This window comes from Leiobunum rupestre, chromosome 6, assembly GCF_980474605.1.
Source record: "Leiobunum rupestre chromosome 6, qqLeiRupe1.1.hap1, whole genome shotgun sequence".
In the NCBI taxonomy this organism is placed as follows: domain Eukaryota; kingdom Metazoa; phylum Arthropoda; class Arachnida; order Opiliones; family Sclerosomatidae; genus Leiobunum; species Leiobunum rupestre.
Window position 1 is genome coordinate 42,998,908 of NC_143389.1, and position 22,571 is coordinate 43,021,478.

The 22,571-nt window shown below is 38.7% G+C and overlaps 3 protein-coding genes and 1 non-coding gene across 12 annotated transcripts in view; 3 read left to right on the forward strand and 1 right to left on the reverse strand.

Annotated features, from left to right (window-relative positions):
- The first annotated feature begins 2,226 nt into the window (after nt 1-2,226).
- On the forward strand, nt 2,227-2,299 carry TRNAV-CAC (transfer RNA valine (anticodon CAC)). Its single transcript has one exon. It is a non-coding gene; the product is annotated as a tRNA-Val (tRNA).
- Nucleotides 2,300-4,600: 2,301 nt separating this feature from the next.
- LOC149941066 (ninjurin-2-like) lies at nt 4,601-13,070 on the forward strand. 6 transcript variants are annotated; one of them, XR_016481331.1, is made up of 4 exons: nt 4,601-4,854; nt 10,164-10,373; nt 11,607-12,100; nt 12,173-12,243. XR_016481331.1 is itself a non-coding variant. In XM_090178837.1 (4 exons), the coding sequence occupies exons 1-4, from the start codon at nt 4,723-4,725 to the stop codon at nt 12,311-12,313; spliced, it is 570 nt and encodes a 189-aa protein (XP_090034963.1). In that variant the 5' UTR covers nt 4,608-4,722; the 3' UTR covers nt 12,314-12,707. The 6 variants fall into 6 exon arrangements, 2 of the variants coding, with proteins under 2 accessions (XP_090034963.1, XP_090034962.1); XR_016481330.1 differs by having other exon boundaries at nt 4,605-4,878; XM_090178837.1 differs by having other exon boundaries at nt 4,608-4,878; nt 12,038-12,100; nt 12,173-12,707.
- Nucleotides 13,071-13,413: 343 nt separating this feature from the next.
- Nucleotides 13,414-17,164, forward strand: LOC149941067 (nicolin-1-like). Of its 2 annotated transcripts, none has more exons than XM_090177529.1 (7): nt 13,414-13,734; nt 13,807-13,891; nt 14,425-14,528; nt 15,262-15,375; nt 15,462-15,542; nt 15,606-15,707; nt 17,092-17,164. In XM_090177529.1, the coding sequence occupies exons 1-7, from the start codon at nt 13,540-13,542 to the stop codon at nt 17,131-17,133; spliced, it is 723 nt and encodes a 240-aa protein (XP_090033655.1). In that variant the 5' UTR covers nt 13,414-13,539; the 3' UTR covers nt 17,134-17,164. The 2 variants fall into 2 exon arrangements, with proteins under 2 accessions (XP_090033655.1, XP_090033656.1); XM_090177530.1 differs by having other exon boundaries at nt 13,414-13,710.
- Nucleotides 17,165-17,879: 715 nt separating this feature from the next.
- The window catches only part of LOC149941068 (uncharacterized), a 43,683-nt gene continuing 38,991 nt past the window's right edge, over nt 17,880-22,571 (reverse strand). For all 3 annotated transcript variants that reach the window (XM_090177528.1, XM_090177526.1, XM_090177527.1), the window contains exon 2: nt 17,880-22,333. In XM_090177528.1, coding sequence (XP_090033654.1) covers nt 19,779-22,019 — 2,241 coding nt within the window. In that variant the 5' untranslated portion in view covers nt 22,020-22,333 and the 3' untranslated portion in view covers nt 17,880-19,778. The remainder of the gene's footprint in view (nt 22,334-22,571) is intronic.

A 22,571-nucleotide genomic window follows, 5' to 3' on the forward strand; every position in this document is an offset into this window, starting at 1 on the left:
TGAAATTTCATGTTCGTACTTTTTATTAATATCTTTTCTAATATTAGTTTCTTAATTAATTTGAATGAATTACTAGAAACAATCGTGTTGTAAGATATCATGGAACTAAATTAATAACTTTACTTAAGGCTAAAGACAATGGACGCGCCGTCAACACTTACTATAATGGGCACCTTCATAGAAATCACTGCTAAGCTCATTTGAGCGACTTTTCTAATGTTGAGCAAAAATAGCCAGTTAATTATTATTTTTCAAAAGCTTGGAGCTCGGATTAATTTTCGTCTGTCAATTGAAAGGAAAAAGACAGTGAGTTCTCTTTTGGTCAAATGAGAGGAGCGCTGATTATTATAAAAGGGCGCCGCTTTCGAAAAATTAGCACCCAAAAAGAGAAGAGAGGTTAGAGAGTACAGTTATAGAATAAATTTTATTTATTATTAAATTTATATTTATTTATTATTAAATTTATATTTATTTATTATTAAATTTATATTTATTTATTATTCAATTTATATTTATTTATTATTCAATTTATTTATATTTATTATTCATATTTTATATATATTTATTATTCAATTTATATTTATGTATTATTCAATCGTTGTTTATTTATTATTCAATTTATATTTATTTATTATTCAATTTATATATATTTATTATTCAATTTATATATATTTATTATTCATATTTTATATATATTTATTATTCAATTTATATTTATGTATTATTCAATCGTTGTTTATTTATTATTCAATTTATATTTATTTATTATTAAATTTTATATTTATTTTTATTCAATTTATATTTATTGAATCATCTAAAGTTTTAAGTTTCTTAAATCTGGCAAGAGCCGCAGTGTGGAAATTGAATGAATTTAGAGTAGTTCAGGAGACGTTTCAGGAGGTTCTGCAAAGAGTGCAAAGCGAGGTGTAAAGCAAAAGATGGCACAGAAGTTTTTCTCCGAAGCGGGGTCCACATGAAGGGAAGGACCCACGTGGATTCCAAGTTCAAGACGTGATAGCATCTGAGATCGGAGAAAGCGCTTAATTGATTTGGTAAATAATATAGTTGATAGTCACAAGGCAAGCCAAGAGCTGACCAGTTAACGTTTTAAATTACGCGCGTGATGCTGGCAAAACAAACGGCTTTCCTTTGGATCATTGTAAACTGGTGCCTCACGGCCTCCGCAGGAGGAGACAATCAATTAAGCGCTTTCTCCGATCTCAGATGCTATCACGTCTTGAACTTGGAATCCACGTGGGTCCTTCCCTTCATGTGGACTCCGCTTCGGAGAAAACTTCTGTGCCATCTTTTGCTTTACACCTCGCTTTGCACTCTTTGCAGGACCTCCTGAAACGTCTCCCGAACTGCTCTAAATTCATTCAATTTCCACACTGCGGCTCTTGCCAGATTTAAGAAACTTAAAACTTTAGATGATTCAATAAATATAAATTGAATAAAAATAAATATAAAATTTAATAATAAATAAATATAAATTGAATAATAAATAAACAACGATTGAATAATACATAAATATAAATTGAATAATACATAAATATAAAATATGAATAATAAATATATATAAATTGAATAATAAATATATATAAATTGAATAATAAATAAATATAAATTGAATAATAAATAAACAACGATTGAATAATACATAAATATAAATTGAATAATAAATATATATAAAATATGAATAATAAATATATATAAATTGAATAATAAATATATATAAATTGAATAATAAATATATATAAATTGAATAATAAATAAAATTTATTCTATAACTGTACTCTCTAGCCTCTCTTCTCTTTTTGGGTGCTAATTTTTCGAAAGCGGCGCCCTTTTATAATAATCAGCGCTCCTCTCATTTGACCAAAAGAGAACTCACTGTCTTTTTCCTTTCAATTGACAGACGAAAATTAATCCGAGCTCCAAGCTTTTGAAAAATAATAATTAACTGGCTACTTTTGCTCAACATTAGAAAAGTCGCTCAAATGAGCTTAGCAGTGCCCATAGAAATTGGAGAAGTTCTCTGATTTCTATGAAGGTGCCCATTACAGTAAGTGTTAACGGCGCGTCCATTGTCTTTAGCCTTAAGTAAAGTTATTAATTTAGTTCCATGATATCCTACAACACGATTGTTTCTAGTAATTCATTCAAATTAATTAAGAAACTAATATTAGAAAAGATATTAATAAAAAGTACGAACATGAAATTTCAGTTCTCGTGGTGTAGTGGTTATCACGTGCGCTTCACACGCGCAAGGTCCCCGGTTCGATCCCGGGCGAGAACAGTTGTAATTTTGCACACATTTACTATTTACTTTATTACTATTCTTGTACCTGTTAACCCAACCGCTGGTCTTTTGGCGAAAGATACTTCAAAATAATTAGCTTAAATTAATTTTATAAGACTTGCATTACGTAAAAAAAGTATTGTAGTGTTCGCAATTCGATAGAAGATAGAAATCTTATAAGGTAGAATGATTCCTTATAAGATTTCTATCTTCTATCGAATTGCGTTACTACGTTTTTAAACATGGCTTCTCATTAGGATACCTTAACACATGCACTGGTAGGAATGGGAGCTACCGTTTGTCCTCTTGGTAGGGAAATTCAGGGACACTAACAGGCCCTTGTCGCTAATTAATACAATTTTCAAGGTAATAAAATTATCAGTGTATGCACTTTTGGTAGAACGCATAGTTCGGAAACTTTAACGAGTTCAATGTGTAAAATAGAGAAAATAAGGTGTTCCATAGATTTTTCGTATTTTGCGAACTTTTCATAGTTTGTAAGCCCAAAGATTAATTACGTACAATTAAATTTTGGTCCCGTAGAATTTCCCTTCCTGACGCAATAGACGCTTAAATAAAATCTGTTCAGCGATTTGCCTACTAAGTAGAAATACAGAGAGCCATGACATACTTCATATTTCAATATAGAAGGGCTTGTTCGATTTCGCACGCTCCTCCTTACAAATACCAATAACATACACACTTGACTATTTTATTCAGTTACTCACGCGCATACGTGTACAGCAAGAATTGAGGCTTGAGCGGTGGCGGCGTAAGGGGGGGGGGGGGGGACCACGGTAGCCAGGGGTGCCATCGGAGAAGCTCGAGGGGGGGTGCAAATAAAATCAGAACAATTAAACTTGAAGTATGTTTTTGGGCTCGAGGGGGGGGGTGCAAATCGAAGGACCCGTGAAAACATCTGCAGGGTCCTGGGGGTGTCACAAAAGATTGCCGCCCCGGGGACCTAGCCTTCTTAAGCCGCCACTAGGCTTGAGCGTGCTGTAGGTTGTCCGAACTTACAGTTTAGTTCAAGCCTCACGATCACGTGATTTCGGTACCATGGTAATCTTTTCAATAGCCCGGCGCAAGGATTATAATAATTTTTGAATTTTTGTGTCCGCTTATTGACCGATTTCCAAATTACGTTTTTTGCGCGGGACAGTACCTTTACGTTGTGAGGGATAGCAGGCATATTTACCTGCTTTTATACCCTAAGATGGCGACATATTTTCACGCGCAAAATGAATTTTAAGATCCACCGATAGCTCTTTACATAAAATACGAGAGGTCACGTGATTACGTTAGATTCATCGTGCAGTTAAAGTTAGGGAGCGCGCGCATATTTTTGTTTTTGTTGAGCTCGGGCGAAAACGCACGTGACCCTCTACACTTTTTATACATGTATGCTTATATATCATTTTATAGAAAGAGCTATTGTGAAATAAGGTCTCATTGAATTTTTTTATATGGAAATGTTGTATAGAGGCATACTTATGAAGTACTATGTTACGATGAATCGAATGTTTGATCGAATTATTTGATGTCCACAAATATTTTGCTGCGCCACTGGTGACTATACAATGAGTGAAGAAAATGTCACGGTTCTTTTCAATGTCATAAATAAATAATTAATTTACAATTATTATTAACAAAGGTAAATAAATACTTAAATTTAGTTATAAATTCTGGTAAACGTGTGAGGACAGGTGTGCCAAAATGAAGTTTCGTTGAAACACCGCTAAAAGAGGCATTCAAACAGAGACATACGCTATGAACGGATGGTTCGAACGTAAAGTTCATCGGCCCTATAGTTTAGCTTTCAATTCGTTATTTACGAGCGAATGTCGTCGGTACCAAGCAGTAACAAGATGGGAAATAATTCATTATGTAATGTCGCAACGTCTTTCATATGGTTATTGTATTAATGCATCGTTCTCGCACCCCTTCAAAATAAAATCGGGCATCCTCCCCCGCGACTTCCATACCTCATCGGGTGGCATCACCTCCAGTTCGTCGAAATTCTCCGCAGAATTTAACAATAATCTTCTTATCAACGTGAATAACTTTATACATAATTCCACTAAATCGCGATTACCAGTTCCTGTTTTAGTTGGTCTATCTTATCTTTGGACGGAATAAATTTAATGAAATCACACTTTCATTAATACGTTGAAAACGGCAATTATCGTGGCAAAATCGGCAACGTCATCGCTATAATATGATTTTAAAGTCACGTTAAATGGGGAAACGTAGGAGCGAGGTGAACGATAACCGATTTTTGCGCAAAAATATATAAATATTAACGAAATGATCGAAATCGGATTATAAAATAGGTTCGCGACGCAAAAAAATATTTATTTCACGTTCAGTCAGTGTCACCGTATTGTTAAACAATCGAATTTTATTAAATTGACGCGAAAATGTCAACTAGACCCACGGATAGTCTCGAAATGGAAGACAGAGTGGATGTGGGATTTCAAGGACATCGCACCCCACACTTCGCCAGCAACGACGAGCAGCAAGTGGTGTCGACCAAAAACGACGATAAACAGGTGATGGAAAGGCGGGATTCGGAGGTACTTTCTTTGTCGTTTTATTTTAAAGATTTTACACCCATAATATTTGGATAAGATAATCGCCCCTTTAGGTCCCCTTGAACCCTTCGGTGGAGTAGCTAGGGTTTTAGTTCAGATGGTGCGGACCCAATTGAAAAAAAGTGTACATACAACCATACGTTTTGGGGGCAGTCAGTGCCCCTTGTCCCCTTATTGACTATGACTCTGATTTTCGCTTACAAATTAAGGTGAAACCCTCTGAAGGTTTAGTAATGTTTTTTTATTAGCTATTATACGGGATAAGGTCTTCTTCAGCATCGTTGTATTGACTTGAGTTAGGCTCAAATAAATAGTCTCCAACCAAAGTCCAGTAATAATATGCCCGCTTTTAAACATTGGCTTTTAATTAATTCGTTTATCTGAGTTGTTACGTGTTTGGAAATGTTCAAATAGTAAAAAAATAATATAATACAGAATCCATTAGGCTCTATAAGCAATGGCGGGTCTAAGTAGTAGGCTCGCTATAGATTACAGCCTACCGGTGATTTTTGAGGGGGCCCCAAAATTATTTAATGGGATTGGGTTTTGAGAATTGTATGGGGTTTATAGCCAACCTCGAAAAAATCCTGGATCCGCCACTGGCTATAAGCATTGAAAAGGATGGCTAAATTATGACTTAAAAAGCCTATTTTAAATAATTTTTGTAAATATATTAGGGATAAATTGAAAATGTGCTCGTAATAGGTTTTAATTTATTACTTATTAAACAAAATAAATCAAATCCCATCCATTTATATTACGCCATTCCACACAAAAAAGGAGAAATTGCTAAATATATGGTTTTGAGTTGGTTCGTTAAATTTCAGATTTATTGAAACCATAACTAAATTTTTAATTAAAAAATACTTTGAACATACTCCTTAATAAATATCATAGTTTTATCTTCAAAACGAAAAACTATTCTATCAAAACACATTATCCGGGAATAAAAATATCCTCAAGTGCTTAAAATATTTTTGGGTGATTTTTGACGTTATAGTTAATGAAATATAATTAATTTAATGAAGTCTGCTAATTGAGCTACGGAGCCCATTTCTGACGCATTTGATAAAGCTTCGATACTTTTAGTGCTTAAAATATTTTTGGTGAAGATCAAGAAATTAATCTAGCTGTTACACTGAATTAGGGCCCTGTAGTTTTTGACCTTGTTCTCCTGGTGTAGCCCTTATAAAAATTAAGACGATAGTATTTAAAGGTAATAAAACACCAACGAGTTCTTTATGGACAACTCCAACAATTTTATGGACTATCTCCGCAACAATCCACTAAGCAGCGCCAAAAAGATCAAAAGCCAAAGGAGGGAGCGGACAATATTGGAACCCTTTTGAGGGGTTGACAGAAGTTCTGAAGTTATTTTCCCTTTAATAGGCGATATAATAAAGTAACGTGGCCTTCTTGTTTTGATGGGAAAGGCTACCTTCCACTATGCTTCCATTAGCTTTCCCACCAAAGAGCCTATGAATTCATCCGTAGGCTTTAACTGTACTATTTCGTTATCCCATTTTAACAAGTTGAGAAAGCATATCTGACTTTATAATATCGCCTATTGCTGTCATTCAAGAATCCTAGATGTGGAGTAGGGTATAAAATAAACTAGCAGTGTCTAAAAAACGGGGTCAATGTGCCCGCATATTTTTAAGGCTCTAGACATTTAAATAACAACACTCGATTGACGCGGAAAACATATAAAAACAGCCTCGGAACAACAATGGAAATCGGTAATAAACGGGATTGAGCCCGACCGACCTCCTTTTGCTTTTACAGACGTATAAACATCGCAAGTGTTGTTTAATTAAAGTACAGGGAGTTGTACAATGGGCCTGACGTTGCAGACGTTATGCTAGCTTAGCCTTAATCGCTGTCAATATTCTAAAATTCTGCTGGTAACGTTTACACGTAAAGGGAGTATAAAGTGTCCCATATTGAAGGTGGATCACAAAATTTCACATTTCCGCCACTAGGCTTAATAGAAGCTTAGAGTAACTGGCGCTAATTACGTTGGAGCGTGTGTTAGCGGACGATTTTTGGATGTGGAATTAACTACCTTTAAACTGCTCCAACGTTAAATGACATTAGTAAAGAGAGTACACCTTGTATATCGACTCGAAAGTGTATTACGAATCGAAACTTTTGTTTAGTCATATTGTTGAGTATTCCGGTAGCCGGGCTTCGTTCTTGGTCGCCTTGGCAACGGGGAATTTTGATCGCCGAGAGAGAATTTGGCGCGCTTCGGTTCCCAGCAGACCGATTCTCGTCTCGCGCTCCGTCACCAGTCGCGAACGTTTCCCTCGCTAAACGCGTAATGTCCATTCGTTACCTCGAGACGTCGCGGCACCAGTTTTAAATCGTAAGAAGCCGCCTTTCAGTTTTGATGTAAAACGCGATTAGGTTTCGGTTTCTATCAATCTCTCGTTTGGAAACTTAAGAAATCGGAATCATTGGCCATGTCTACCGTTAGACCCACCGTAACGGTAACTTCGACGGTAAGTTGGAAATTGATTCTACTATCGCGAAGAAATAGAAGATTTTATTATCCGTTTTAATGGCTACCTGTGGGTATGAAATCGATATTTAACTCTTTTGGCAATGACTTTGGATTTCGCGTTGACACATTGTCTTTTAAGTGGTAGTACTATCAAGGACTTGTTTGCTCAAAATGACGTAACACGTTGGCGTTTGGATTATAGAGTTAGTTTCATCTATCCATACAACACTCTTTCACGTTTTAACACGGGTGTGACCTCTAGATATGCCCCTTTGAATTATATTTATGATATGATTGTTTTGTTCTGTCGAATATAGACGCTAAATTATCTACAGAATTGCTATGCGAAATAATGTTACGCTTGATAGATTCATATAATTGCTTTAGCGTACACATCCATTTGGTCGATTTGACCCCGCTAAACCAGTTTATAAACTGAAATGAATAAAACTCTAAGCTTTTTAGACCTAAAAAATGAGCATATGAAAAAATTTGTTTTCGTATTTGACGAAAAATCCTTAACTCGGTTTTTCCTCTTAGAGGCCTAACATTTCTCAAACCAACGAAAATTTCGAGTTTTTTCTACCTTAATTTCAAAAGAAATAAGTCATAGTTGGCTTAACAGCGAGGGTACTAGGACTCGCGATCAATTAGCATAATCGTAGATATTTCACCCATAGTTAAGAATACGTATACTTTACCCAATCTAGAAGTTTTATCGAAATGTTAGCTAATGCTCCTCCCAGTCAAAGCGTGGGGTATGACACTGGGGGGTCCTTATAAAGAGTGAATAACTTCCCCGTATAAACGTTTTGACGAGCCACTACTCGCCGGAAGTGACGTAATCCGCCTTTACGTCACACCCTCGATTATATCGCATTTTTAAATAGACTGAATACGAAATTTTTTGTAGGTTTGAACTTGACCATGTACAAGTCGCCAGGAGTTATCCCTAAAGTTAGTTTGAAAGTCTATTTAACCCTTCACCGAATCATAATTTTTTCTGTAAATAAAACCAATTTTTGCTGTTGTAGTGCTATGCGTTAAATTTTTTTAAATTTGCATATTTTTTTGGCAACCGCTATATTCTGTGTAAATCATTAAGCACTTGTTTACGTTGAACATTTCCGTTAGCAAATGTACTAGTTTTCACCCTAATTATATACATGACCAATAACATTCATCTCCCTCTCCGAATATATCAAGGTCTTTATTTAACTTAAATAGTCTAGCGAGAGAGAGAGATTATATTCAATTTTCAACACTATCACTTGTCCAAATTCAAAGACGTTTTTAAAAGTTAACGCCCTATTATCTTTACGGTCAAGTTCGATCGTTCCGTTCGCGTTAGAGGAATTTGAGATGTAGATATCATTTAATAGGTAGCTGTACTTTATTTTATTCCCGGGACTGGATTTTCAGTGGCGGCGGAAATAATTTTTCTTCAATGTATCTCCAAGGAAATGTAAAAGGTACTGGTAGAAAGAGATAATTTTTTTACGCAGTTAATTGCCGTTAGACTGTGGAACCTCGCGGTCTATTCGTCAAAGTTTAAATAATAATTTCTAAAATGCCTAGATATAGGAAGTTTTATGACGAAAGTTTGGTATGTGAATTTTTCTTAGCAATTTTTGAGGAGCGGGTATAATATACCCGTGTAGGCTTTATTTCGCTGCCACTCCGGATATCTGTATGAGACAATCATTCGAGAGGCATGTATAGGCCTTGAATAAAAATTCCGTCATTTTTGGCTGGCATATGCGGGAATAACCGGCTCGCTAAAACTAATTAGCATTCATTTGGTTTGTGACCGACATTTTAGCTTTCTTATTTTTGGGATTTTGATCGCCGGTTCTTCCAGCTAAAACGGATGTTTTGTTTTTGACTGTTCACGATAATTAAGGCTACAGAATTAAGGAATAGGTTTCTTTTAGTAACTCCGTAACCCTAATTGTTATAGCTATGAGCTAATGAACTTGTAAAATGTAAGTGACGCGTAAAGTTATTTTTCGCGCAATGACGGAATATTGGCCCCAATCGTACCAAAACACTTTCCCCTGGTAGTTTATTTCTCCCTTAGCACCCGCGTGAAACGGTTAGAACAGTTCTTTAGGGTGTTTTGGTATCGTATTGACCTTCTTATTCCGACTAATATAGAAAATTGATTTAAGGCCAACATGTCAATTTATCGGAAATGAATTTATTCATAATGTAAGATGCAATTGTTAGTTCTTTCTCGTGACCAAACTGCGGGGTAGCGAGCTCTATCGATTTTTGTACTTGTACTTGTAAGCTCCCAATCGATAATTGCATTCCTTACTGGCAAGCAAGTTGGAAGTTTGTTTTCCCGGAAGGCACCCACCGCACACTTCCCGCCCTTTTCTTATTTTATCTGTTGACTGTATAGTTAATAATCGCTTAGGTAAGTGAACCCAATAATGGGACGCGTTAAAAAGCACTTTTATATTTTGCGATAATTACAGAATTATTTAATTTCGACAAAATGTTTCTCTTGTTTTCATGCCAGTAAATTTTTCCAATTATTTGTTCTTTTACTGAAACCCACACTTTGTCGAAAGCATTTCCCAATTACAATTCCACCAACACACGTTACCTACGCCACTTATAACTAAGTATATTTAGTTCTAAGGATCCGCCGAAGAGTTCAACCGCTCTTCTAGATACAAGTATATCTTACATGATTGTTCCGCTAGATATTGTTTTTAAAGGAATTATTTTATCTTGTCGCGGTGGCTTGCAGGGTGCCGGTTCGACGCCTAAAGTGGGTCTGCTGGGCGGTGTCCTAGACGCCAATGCCTACGCCACGAAGAAGACGATCGCGCAGGGAATGTTGGACGTGGCCCTGCTGACGGCCAACGCGTCCCAACTGAAGTACCTCCTTCAAGTTGGCACTCAGCACGAGTTCTACCATCTGATGATGACTCTCATCTCTATCTCTATCATCTTGCAGGTGAGAGACGTTGGGAAGAGGGCTGGGACCCCGTTGGGAGATACGTTCTATATTTAGATCACGAGCGTACAATGTCGTTTCGCTATAAACCTGTCGGTCTTTAAATTCCCTCCCTCGTTGGAACCCTGTGTGTGTATGCTTCGTTCATTACTTATTCCTTAATTCGGTTTGATTACAAATTCCCACGTGTACTTTCTTTTGTTTCTGGTTTTATCGGATTTGGTTTATTCTTTTAACATAGGTTCGACGCGTTCATTTTTACGCACTCTCGAGTCTTTGCTTGTTGGGAATGGTTCATTGAATGTTAAGCTTTTTAGTAGTTATTAAAGGAATTGGTGTTGGCGTTTTCTTCTAGTTAAGGGCTATACCGTTTTGCTCTGGTTTAACATTTTCTCCGCTACGCAACGTAATCCACTAACAAGGAGACTACCCGAGGTGTTACACACCGACTTGGTTCAAACTCGGGCGATTGGAAAACCTTCATGTTACTTGAAAAATCCTAAAGGGATTTTATTCAATGGGCAACGGTTTTGCCATGGCAACGAAAAATGTTTTTAAAAACAACAAATGGAAATTTTTCCATTGAAAATAACATGGGAATCTGACCGATTCCTAGGACCCCCCTGTGAAAAATTTGAACAAATTTCAAAATTTCGAAAATGCCAAAAATAGAAAAAATAGATAACAATTTACAAAAACAAACATCAAAATTGATCAACTTTTGATCAATTTGAGGTCAAAATCCCATGTTATTTTCAATGGGAAAATTTAATAATTTGTGTTGTCAAGAACATTTTTCGTTGCCATGGCAAAACGGTTGCCCATTAAATATATTCCCTTTAGGATTTTTCATGATACATGAAGGTCTACCAATCCCCCGAGTTTGAACAAAATCGATGGGTTACACTTCGGGTCGTCTCCTTGTAAGTCGGCCTAAAAGCATGTATCCGTAGATAACTTTCTATACATTGAGGCGCTTTGGTTTCTTTTGACTAACTACGGCGATTATTCAAGAAGGTATCGCTTTAAAAAGCATGGCAATGGCACGTTACGCTTCGGACTAACGGTTTGGCACGTATCGCTCCACTTTCATTCACCAGCTTATCATCAATGCATCTGCGCAGCGACTCTTTTGGAAATCGGCTCTATGGCGGCACCAGTTGAACTTCTTTCGATGTCACCCTGACTAAATTCAATGCCCGGGCCATATAATCTTCTCTTGACCCCGTATAGATCGCAGTGGGTTGCGTCATTCTGATCAAAAGTCGATACAGTATCAACGAAGAGAATCAACAACACCGCGCCGACATCTTGAATAACTTGCTCGTTTGGCTGGTTTTCGGAGTCACGATAACCAACATTTTCGTCTCAGCCTTCGGCATGGAGCACAAACCCAATCAAATGACCTACAACGGGCATCCGGCCACCGTCCCTTCTCCCGCTACGACCACCACTCCGGACAGTCCAGCTGACAATAAAGAGTCCGCTCCGGCCGCGTAGACCTTACCTCAACGCGTTTTTAGACCGTATCAGTATTTGGCCCCCTGCCCTCTCCCCTTCTCAACCGTCCGTTTTTTTTTTGTTCCAATTACCTTGTAACGCGATATCCTTTCTTTGGTTCCGTTGGACTGATTCTTTGACCTTGATGGTTGAACTCTCCTCAGATTGCCGTTGGAATCCTTTTTATCGCCATCGCCTACTTGAACGTCAACGAAGAAAAGGACCAGGTAATAATATTAATATTATTAATAATAATTTTGAATAATAATAATAATATTAATATTATATACTAAAAAAAGAAATCTGCCAACATCTTGAACAACACCATCACGATTAGTATATTTCTGATCGCCTGCGTCAACATCGTCATTTCTTCGTTCGGAATGAAAAGTTCCGACAGTGTGTTGCCCTTGAATCAAATGTTGAACCAAAATGGTTGACAATAACACCACTACCTATTTTTTTTTACGTTCCGAAACAATTCGTGCATTTTTTGGAACTTTTTGTACCCGCGAGTTCATCGGGGTCCATCTACGATCTGACTCGAGTAACTGACGATAAAACTCTTTCCCGCGTGTTACAAGGCGTTGTTATTATTTTGTGTGCAAATTGTGTTTTCGAGGCTTTATACGTTTTCAGCTACGCTTCTTGTCGTCCGTTTTGGGAACTTAATTAAGTGACGAATACTAACTTTTATTACGTACTTAGTTGGCGGTGGGTGTGGCCATGTTGGTTATGGGTTCTTACGATATAAACTTGACCAAGCTGATGGGCAAGGCTGATAAGGTCAACAACTGGACGACGGTGGTCATCTTCTTCATCGTAGCCATCAACGTCATCATTTCCGCCTTCGGGATGGCCGAATGGGCTGATTTTCCCGGATGGAGTCCCAAAAACTGCGACAAGCTCGAAAGGTTTAACGCTAAATGTATCGAAATTCGTACCTTCAATTTGACGACTTTCGATTGAGCACGTACGAACTAGGAAGATTTTAATTTAACTCGCGATATTTAAATTTGAAGACTATCTTCGTCACTGTATTGTTAAATATTTTATTACCTTTTATTTTACAAATCTATCTATGTATGTTGGGGAAATAGTGCCTTTTAAATTATGTTAATTTTACGCTTATTTCGCAGAAAATGTAAAAACTTTGAAATTCGATTTCTTTTCAATAAAGTGTTTTGAATTATTTTACCATAAAGGTTTATTTAAAATTTGTTTGAATAAAATAAGTAAATGCTTTGTGATATGTATATATATTGAGGAGTGGAAAATCTCCTGACCAAGAGTACGATTTCATATTGTCCAACCTATAACGAATTAATGATAGCGGGTAATCTTTATAGATAGAAGCTGTAATTTTTATTTAGGTGCTGGTCAGCATATTGACTGTGAAAATGGGCACTTTTCCAAAAATGGGTCAAAACTATGGCGGTCTCGGTTAGAGAGAGAGAGAGAGCATGGAAAATCATCACAAACCGTTGCCTGGCAACGGTTTTTTAATCCGCGTCTGCCAGTCTGAAAATTTTCATTTCGTCGACGTCGCCTTTATATTGATGTTCGTGTTAGGAAGGCCTTCTCAATGTTAGGAATAAACTTGGCGTAATATTATCCTGAAAGTATTTAAATTGAGCTGAAGGGCTTACCATCGATTATTTGAGTAATGTCTTCAGTCAGGTCGTCTGGCAGCAAGTCGCCGGTCATTCCTCCCGTATTATGGAATTCTCGACCTCCTGAGTCTAGAGAAAAACTGGACATTAGCGTCAAAGGCCCGATTCCCATTCTTTTGGAAGAAGAAAGGAGTGATTTGCGATCCGGTTGCAGTATTTTGGAGGTGCATTTCAAACAACCGGTTACTGTAGGCTCAATTACGTCAATTATTTAAATTTCTTCACTTTCTTAGAGCTAAGAGTGGTATGTCGATGTTTAGGTTGGAGAAATAAGATTCCGGAATTATTACACGGCCAATCTTACTATTTTATGCAAAAGAAAACAGGCTGAAGATGATAAGAAAAGTAGGACATTGTTTCGTTCTGTTTAAATTTTGGTCAGAAGTGTCGCCGCCTTGTGACCGAGTTTGAAATGTAGGAAAGCTGTCTGCTTAATCAAAATTATTTGAACCATGGATGAAAGTTTTAGTTTAGAACATGAAAATCTATTTAATCAAAGTCTTAGGTTTAAAATATTACAACAGATAGCACTATATTATCTAAGCTCGAAGCCTATAGAGTGTTGTCGTCTGAAACCCTGCGACGTCAAATTTGTAATTTGCCTATTGATTAAAAACGGTAACTGTCATGGCTGCCACTATTAACACTACAGCTGTGACGTTACAAGTTTTCAAAATCGTATCAGACGACAACACTCTATAGCCTGCAGTGGCGTAAATAGCGCCCCCGCAGACCCCGGGGGCCCCAAACGTTTATGATTAAAATCGGTGCTATTTAAAAGGGCCCCGAGTTGTTTTTCGCGGGAGGGGGGGGGGGGGTTCCTAGTTACGCCACTGCCTATAGGCTTCTCCAGAATCTAAACCTGATATGTTTAATAGTGGAGCCCTTGGTTTGGGAAGAATGTGTTAAGAGAATGCCAATTATGGAAGATCCTCATTTTGAACAAGGAAGTCAGGATGTTATTTCAATCACGCAAAAAGAGGTAAGTCAAGTGACTTTTTCGATAAGTTCATAAACTGCTGAATTTTTGTTTACTAAGCCGTCGGTAAATCGGTAATCTGTTTAGCACACAAAAATCCAGCAGTTTATGAAAATCCCACTTTGGTCGCTACGTGGCTCTGTGTAAACTGAAAGGATTAATTAATTAAAAACATTCTTTATAATTGGTGTATAATTAGAACGATATGATTAGTTTATGGCTAATTCCTTTTACGCTGTCAGCTCGGAGGCGTATCGATAAGGGTCGGATCCGGAGGGCGGGGGAGAGGTATTGATTTTTGCTAACTCGTCTAATTTGCGGTCATTTGGCGAAATTTTCTTAAACATTTATTAAAAAAATAATTTTTCGAACTAAAGTTATTTGGGGGGCTCAACCTTTCCCCCAAAAGTTTCATTTCTAATTGTGATTAAATTACGATCGATATCCATAATCGCAAGGAGAACGGTAAAAGGAAACCCCATAAGGTTTAGCTAATAGATGGCGATACTGTTCCAAGGATTTGGCTAAAATTGAGTTGAAAGCTATGGTTATAAACATAGATGGCGATACCATCTCTACAAAATAATGTATTTTTCGTTAAATCAAGATGCTTTATGAGTGATTAATAGATGGCGGTATCATTGCCGTTAATATTTTAATAGCTGTCAGTAACAATGACTGTGTGAACTTGTCAAATACGAAATTAGTATCATTGAAAACCACTTGTTTTTAACAGAGTTGTCTAGCGTGGATGGGTGTTTTATGTTTAAGGTTTACCTTAAGACAGCCATCGCCTCAATGGAGAAAATTTGGTATTGGAGATCTACAAATATATCGACAAGCCCCACTGGTAGGTCAATATGGTCAATAGCGGAAAATAATTGATATTGACGTATAGAACTTTATTAATTCCGCTATGATTATAAATACCCGAAGGAAAGACCCAATTTGCATAATTTCGTCAGAATTATCGGAGGAAACTTGATTCCAATGAGCGAAGGGAAAATCACGGATCAAGTACGAAACTATAATTGTTCCGTCAGATTAATCCAATTAATAATAATCATAATTAAATTTCAGAATTCCATCTTCACCAACACGGCAAGACATTTACAAAACATGTGGGCGTACTGCTCATCTTTGAAGAGCGAAAATGATCCGCACAAAATAGGAAGATACGAGGTAAATAGACCCAAAAAGGCTGGTAAAACAATAATTAGAAAACGGGGGCCCAAAGTAAGGAACCCCTATGCGTTTGTAGCCTTGACTGTACATTCAAGTTCCCGCCCAACTTCCGGTCCCCGTTAAGATACTTTTCCGGCTTAATTAACAGTTTTTCATCCTTGGTAAAAAAAATCGCTATTAACGGTAACACCTGAAGAGTTAAAAATTATGAAAAAAGGGGGAATGATATTACGGGGGATGCTTATCAACCGGAAGCGAATAAAAACAGATTTGGCAGTTTGATCACGTCTCAGTCTCGTGGTAAAGAACTTTTTTTATTATTATATTCGGTTCACACGGATGGACGAGTTTACCCATAAAACCACTTAGTTTTCTGTTAACGCGATGTACGTTTCTTTAGTAAAAAGTAAACAAGCGAAAACAATAAACAAACAAGTGGAAAAAAATTATTTTTATTTCTTTTTGAACCCCGAGATACGAAAAATTAGGCGCACGTGCTACATTGGTCGGAAAGGGAGGGTTGTTTCTGGCAAACGCGTTTTTTCCAACAAATTTTTCCCCGTTCTTCCAAATAAGCGAAAGTAGAAATTTTTCGGGCCGCCGTTTTGCCACCCGCTGGCCTCTTATTTATAATACCCCTCGTTCCGGATTAGAAAAAGATAAAGCTATATTTTTCAAAACAGGTTCTATCTCTTTTTATATTTCTTTAAATATAATATAGGTCTTGACGTAATATGGGCGAAAGTATAGGTCACGACGCGCGAAATAAAAAGGCGCTCGCAATTTTTTTAACGAAACTGACCTAGTGTATCCGTCGTCAGGGGGCGCCTATAACCAACACAAAAGAATCCGGCGCCATTTTCTCCACCCCCGAAATTTTCGCGTCCCTCTTTCGGAACGCGAAAGTTTCCCCTTGCAACAAAATAAACCGAGGCATTCCGTCATGTTCTTTTTTCTAACGCATTCTTTAATACATTTTTACGTATTAACATTAAAAGAAGCTTCGCGCATGCGCCCTTTACGCTACTTTCCCTTTCTCTTCTCGCCGTTCTTTTCCCCGTTCATTCTCCCCGACATTTTCGCATCCACCCACTACATTTCGCTATTTTTAGACCTTGTAGGGGTTCCTCTTAGTGGTATTATATAAACAGCCACTGCTGGCGTCTGCCTTTTAGGTTTTTATGGCCAACTTGCCAAAGTCAAAAAGACTTTTTAGTGCCTCATGCCTTTATATCTGTTAAAAAAATGCGTCATTTTTTTATACGCGCATTAAGTTTCTGTAATTTTTCTCGGCTATTTATTCCGAAGGAATTTTCGGAAAAAGCACGAGGAAAAGTTTACAACGCTATTCTAGGTGTAAAGATATTTTTTTTTCTTTTAGGTTTCCGGAAATTATGATGTAGATTACTTGACGTACAACTGATGAATAATAATTATTATTTCTTCTTCCGTAATTTGTGCGTGTCGTGATTCAAAATGTTTTTTTTTTGTTTTCTGAGTTAACTCTGTTTTCCAATAGTCGTAGTCATAGATATACGAAATGTATATAAAGGTCTAGATAAATTTCGGGGCGCCTAAGCCTAACATAAAATACGGAATTGACACCTAGCAGACACCGAGGAAGGCACGTGACCCAGAGCGCGAGCTCTCTTAGCATTTTAGTACTCAGTGCTTGACCTTTCCGCAGGCCGTAGTCTTTAGACACCATCTGTTGGTGACTTTTAGTATAATGTTTAAGCAGGAGACAATGGCTCTCGCGACGATAGCACGAGCTTTCCTTATAAGGATAGCCTGCAGAAATTTACGCGTTTCTGCTAGCTGTCACCTCCGTATTCACTCCCTTTGAAATATTTTATCTAGACCTTTATATACGTTTCCTATATCTATGGTCGTAGTCGATACTACGCCTCAAAATAATAATTTCCTACTTCCATATTTGGTGAGAAAACAACATAATCTGAATCTGACAACACTGCTATTTTTTTGTCTGGTAGCCCTGTTTCTATAAATTTTAAATGGCGGACATTTGCGTCGTAAAAATATTTTCCTAAACTGATTTTCGTCTTTTTGAACCGTTGTTTTTAATTATCGACTAAGAATATTTCGCCTCCTGTTGTCTCAGGCGTTGAACGTGAAAGAAACAAAACGGGAAAACGATTTTTTTTAGAAAACACATTTTTTATTGGGCACTCTTTAGACAATAAAGTAAAACGAAAATGTGACGACGATGCAAAAAAGGAATGTATAAATATTACGTAACACGTGAAAGAAATAAACAAGGAAGAGAAAGGTTGGGGACGAAAACGTGAATTATTTACATTAATTATTAATATTCTTACAGCCGTACAGAAATTTACAGATTATTTTGCGAATTAAAATTAATTTTAACTTAATTTACGAAAGTAACGAGTTAATTTTGCAATAGGCGTGGCATTAAATATATTTTTAACGTAAGTCTGCCTTTGACCAAAGATAATGTAAACCTCGTACCCTAGATTCGAAATAACTACCTCGCGCGTAGTCAATAGCGTTTACCCACTTCCTGCCGGAACTTCGAAACAATTAACTCCATAGTAATTAGTTACTATAGAAAGCGCGTCATCAAAGTTGGCGGTGATAGAACTATTTTTCGGAGGTCACGTGCCGGAAGTGGGTAAACGCTTCGTTACAAAACCGTCAATAGGAAAGCTTTCAGAATTCGAATTCGAGTTCAATATTATCTTTGCTTTGACTGAATAATCATACCTTTCGTAAGTTAAGTATGGATTCTTAGAATCACAGTAAAAATAGTCTATTATCGCTTTACACTTAAGTGTATCATTAAGGTTAGAAAATATAAAAAATCTTTTGAGTAGTTTAAAGGCATTTCAATATAAAATTTCAGCCCGTTGAAATAATGATTTTAAGGCCCAGTTTTTAATATAATTTTATAAAAAAAAATATTTTCTTCAACCTACAAATATAGAAAGTTTAATATTAATCCCGAAAATTTATTTGTAGATCTGACATATGGAAAACGTTATTGACAATATAAATCTAATAAATATTACAGTTTGGGAAATTGTGCCGTTTGACTTCGTTAAAGATGCAAGAATAACATTGGGTTTTTTTTCTCATTTAATATTTCAAACACAATAATCTGACCATTTTAAGGACAAATATTTCTTTAAAAAATAATAATGTAGTGACAATTTTACGTCCTTGTTTTAAAGGATTTAAATTATAAATTACGAATGCAATATTTAATTATCAATTTGAATTGTCGAATAATAAAAAAAAAACTAAAATACGAAACAAAAATGAAAATGTTAATTATTGAACTGCGATATAAAAAAATGCTTCTATATTTTAAATTTTCTTTACTTTAAATGGTTCGCGCGTGGGGAAAAAAATAAAAAATGAACAAAAAAATTTTTTAAGATGTTGATCACAGTTTTATTTTGAAAAACTAATCCTAAAATAATTTCGGTTGTTGGTTTGTATATAGTTCCTCTCTGAAACCTATTCTATTACACCCTAAAATAAGTTGGTTTGTAGCAATTGGTAATTGAATTGTACAAAATTTCCACGTAAAAAGTTGGTATTTGTTTAGTTAATCTCCACGTAAGGCTCAGCCTAAATAACGTCGGAAGACATCCGCGGGAGATTCTTCAAGGTTACTTGTATATTCATTTATAAAAAATAGGTTTGGGCGACAACTTTTAAATCGCGTATAATATCTCTAAATACAAGTCCGATCAGAGGGGCGAATGGAAATTTTGATTTAGATTCTTGCATAAATTCCATACATTTTTTGTAGGCTTAAGAAATGCGATTTTCCCATTATTAAGGATGCAAAAATCACAACCAAACTTTTTTTGGCAAAAATTTAAATTATTTTTGCATCGCTATAAGTCAATGTTCTTTGGAAATATGGTCCCTTTTACGAAATGTCGGAAAATATTTTCATTTTGAGAAAAAAATCACTTTTTTGTTTAAAAAATGTCCAGCGAATGTAATTGGAATGATACTGATACGGGGAAGAGTCTTTGTCGTTAAGCCGCGGACAAAATGGAAGACGCCATCGAGTTATCTAATTTTGTTCGCTATTGGAATGGAGGGCGGAAGTTGGTTTTTACCCCTCTTAAGGTCGCGACCCACTTTGGCGTGGCTGGTCGAGCGTCCGAAAGGCGTCGTTTGGCTGGACATTTCTTTGGCTCGTTGTCGTTCTTGGATCTTCTGCCTCAAGGTCAACAGGGTCGCCGGACTGGCTCCCGTCCCTTGTCGGACGTGTTTACCCGTCAACACTCGCGCCGCTTTCCTCGAGTCCGGCAAAGAGGGGCTGCCCGGCGGAACCAGACCATTCTGGTGGCCGTTACCAATGCCCGAGGCGATGGCCGCTACCAGCAGGGAATTGGGCGGGGAGGCGTTCGTCGTGTCCGGTGATCGGGGCGGCTGGTACGACGATGTCACAGTTTGGTTTAGAGATCTTTGGGGCGACGGGCTCGAAACGTTGGAACCGGGCCGCTTATCTTGGTAGACTTCTTGGTGGCGAGGTTCGGTGAGGTTACGCATCATTTGCGTGTAATACGAGTATACGTTCCAAGGAACCGGCGCGGAGTGTCTCAGTCGTTCCAGGAACGTTTCCTCTTGCTCCGGGGTCATTCTGGACCCTTCCGACGAGATCTCCGAAACCAGACGGCTTCGGTGGTGCAGGGATTGTCTAAGTACTTCTTCCTCTTCGACTTCGTGGTAGCGCGTGGTTCGGTGGCGATGGTGGGAGTCCGCGTAGGCCGCGTCGCGCATTTCCCGTCTCAACGTCTCGTCGCGCTCCTCTTCCACCTTAAGCAGTCTCGGCATCTTGGCTCGGACGGAAGCCAGGTTTTTCTTGGGGTTAAAGAGTCTCGTGATCGGCGCGTTCAGTATTTCCGAGGGCCTCCCACCATCGTCCTCGTCTTCCGGGTCGTCGTTCTCTTCCGACTGCACCTCCATGCGTTCCTCTTCTTCCAATCGACGCCCTTCGTGATGCGTGACGAATTTCCGTTTCCGGTGATGATGGTGACGATGTTGATGTTCGGATGAATCGACTTCTCTCCATCTGGAGGCCGTCGTTGAGGATGAAGCGGTCAGAGACGGGCAAGAAAGACTGGCCGGCGTCAAACTACTCTCCGCTTTCTCGCGTTCCTCCGCGCTTTTGAACTTTAACAGGTCCGAACAACTTCGAGATCGGAAGAAACGCCGGGCTTCTTCTTCGGGGTCCTCGTCGACGGCCGCGGGACCCCAGCGACCACGGTGGCTGTAAGTGTCCCATTCGCGATCATCGCCGCCGCCGTAACCGTGATTTGGATGCCTCAAATGAGGCGGCGGATGATTGTCATCCTCGTTGGAGGCGTCGCTACCGGCTAAAGAAAGATCTTCCGGTTCGGAATTCCGGGCGCTGCCTCCGTTGTCTTCTCGTCCGACGGGTCGCGATTCCGCTCGACGAAATCCGCGCTTGTCCGCCTCCCGATAGGCGAGGTAGTCCAACTGACTCAAAACCGGAGCCGACTCCAAACGCGAAACCAATTCGGACTTGGGTCGAACCGAGAACGAGTCCCCGCGATACGATTCTTCCTGGCGTTGCTTCCGTTCGCGGGTCAACTGAAGAGAATTTCGGTATCGAACTCTTTCGGCGTACGCTTCCTCCTCTTCGCGTTCCTTTTGAGCGTAATAGTCGCGCTTCTTGAAAGCCGTGCCTTTGGAGAGGCCCAAGCCGCCGACGCTCTTCTCGAAATGGTGGTTAATGGAAGGGTCTGGAGTCAGAGGGATGGTCATGACGTTTCCGTCCGGGCCTTGTACCAAGATGTGTCGCCGCCCGTAGGGATCGCGGACGACCGGCGTCTGGTTCCCGACAGAGTCCGTGTTGGGTAGCAAAGTTCGGTACGGGTACGGGAGTTGGTCGGGGACCACGCGTTCCGCGGCCATTCCTTTAGCCAATTCTTCCGACGTCGCCGCCCCTCCCAAGAAGAGCAAAGGGGAAAGGTACGGGGGCAGCCCGGCGGTCATCAAAGTCCGCTGGAAGATATCGAGAATGGCCTCGGTGGAAGCCGGAGTCGTCGCTTCCGCTCGATGTCCGCCATTGATGACGTTGCTTCCGACGGAGGAAACCGACTTGGTGGACTTTTCGTTGGGTTTCTTTCGAAGATCGATGGGCCCTTCGTCGTCGCTCGGCTCTGGTCCCGACAGCAGCGCCTCGTCCTCCTTGTCTTCGACGAAATCGGGCGATGTCGGTTCCGATCGTTCATCTTCGGAAGCCAGGTTGGTAGCCAGCTTCTTGACTTCCTTTTTCATAATTCGTGGCAAATGGACGATAAGATCCCCCCTGTCTCGTGGCTCCGCGGTGGGCGCTGCCGCGATGATCGTTTCGGCTCGATTCGATTCAAAAGTCGTTTCTGGTCAGCCAAGTTGGCCGCTCGGTTGTTTACGTCAATGCCATAATTGAGCGATCGAAGATGACGGAATGTTCAGTTTTATATCAAAAATAGGTCGTTGTGGAAAAGGGGCATAGGGTCGTGTCGTTTTCGATGTCTCACTCGCGAATCCGACGATGTCAATCTATGTTCGTCTACTGTCCGGATGTACGATGAAGTCCTAACGGAGAAATTCTGAAAAAAAAAAATAACATTATTGACTTGAATTTCGTAATAAACTATTACTATTAACATATACACGTAATAAGTTACGAATTGCCGACGATAATTTTATTAAAAGTTATAAGTCTTTTCAGTTGACATAGAACCACATAGCTGGTTTCGCGAGAAGTTCATAAACTAGTGGATTTGCTATTATAAAACTCAAAGCGTTTACTTAGCGGACGAAAATGAACTTCTCGGGTTGACCACT

Bases quoted from the DNA above. Each gene is read 5' to 3' on its own strand.
- LOC149941067 (XM_090177529.1), top strand. From the start codon at position 13,540: ATGTCTTCAGTCAGGTCGTCTGGCAGCAAGTCGCCGGTCATTCCTCCC. The intron at 13,892-14,424 runs GTAGGACATTGT...TATGTTTAATAG, and splicing joins GGCTGAAGATGATAAGAAAA to TGGAGCCCTTGGTTTGGGAA. The intron at 15,708-17,091 runs GTAAATAGACCC...TTTTTCTTTTAG, and splicing joins ACAAAATAGGAAGATACGAG to GTTTCCGGAAATTATGATGT.
- LOC149941066 (XM_090178836.1), top strand. From the start codon at position 4,723: ATGTCAACTAGACCCACGGATAGTCTCGAAATGGAAGACAGAGTGGAT. The intron at 4,879-10,163 runs GTACTTTCTTTG...GGTGGCTTGCAG, and splicing joins TGGAAAGGCGGGATTCGGAG to GGTGCCGGTTCGACGCCTAA. The intron at 10,374-12,581 runs GTGAGAGACGTT...TTACGTACTTAG, and splicing joins CTATCTCTATCATCTTGCAG to TTGGCGGTGGGTGTGGCCAT.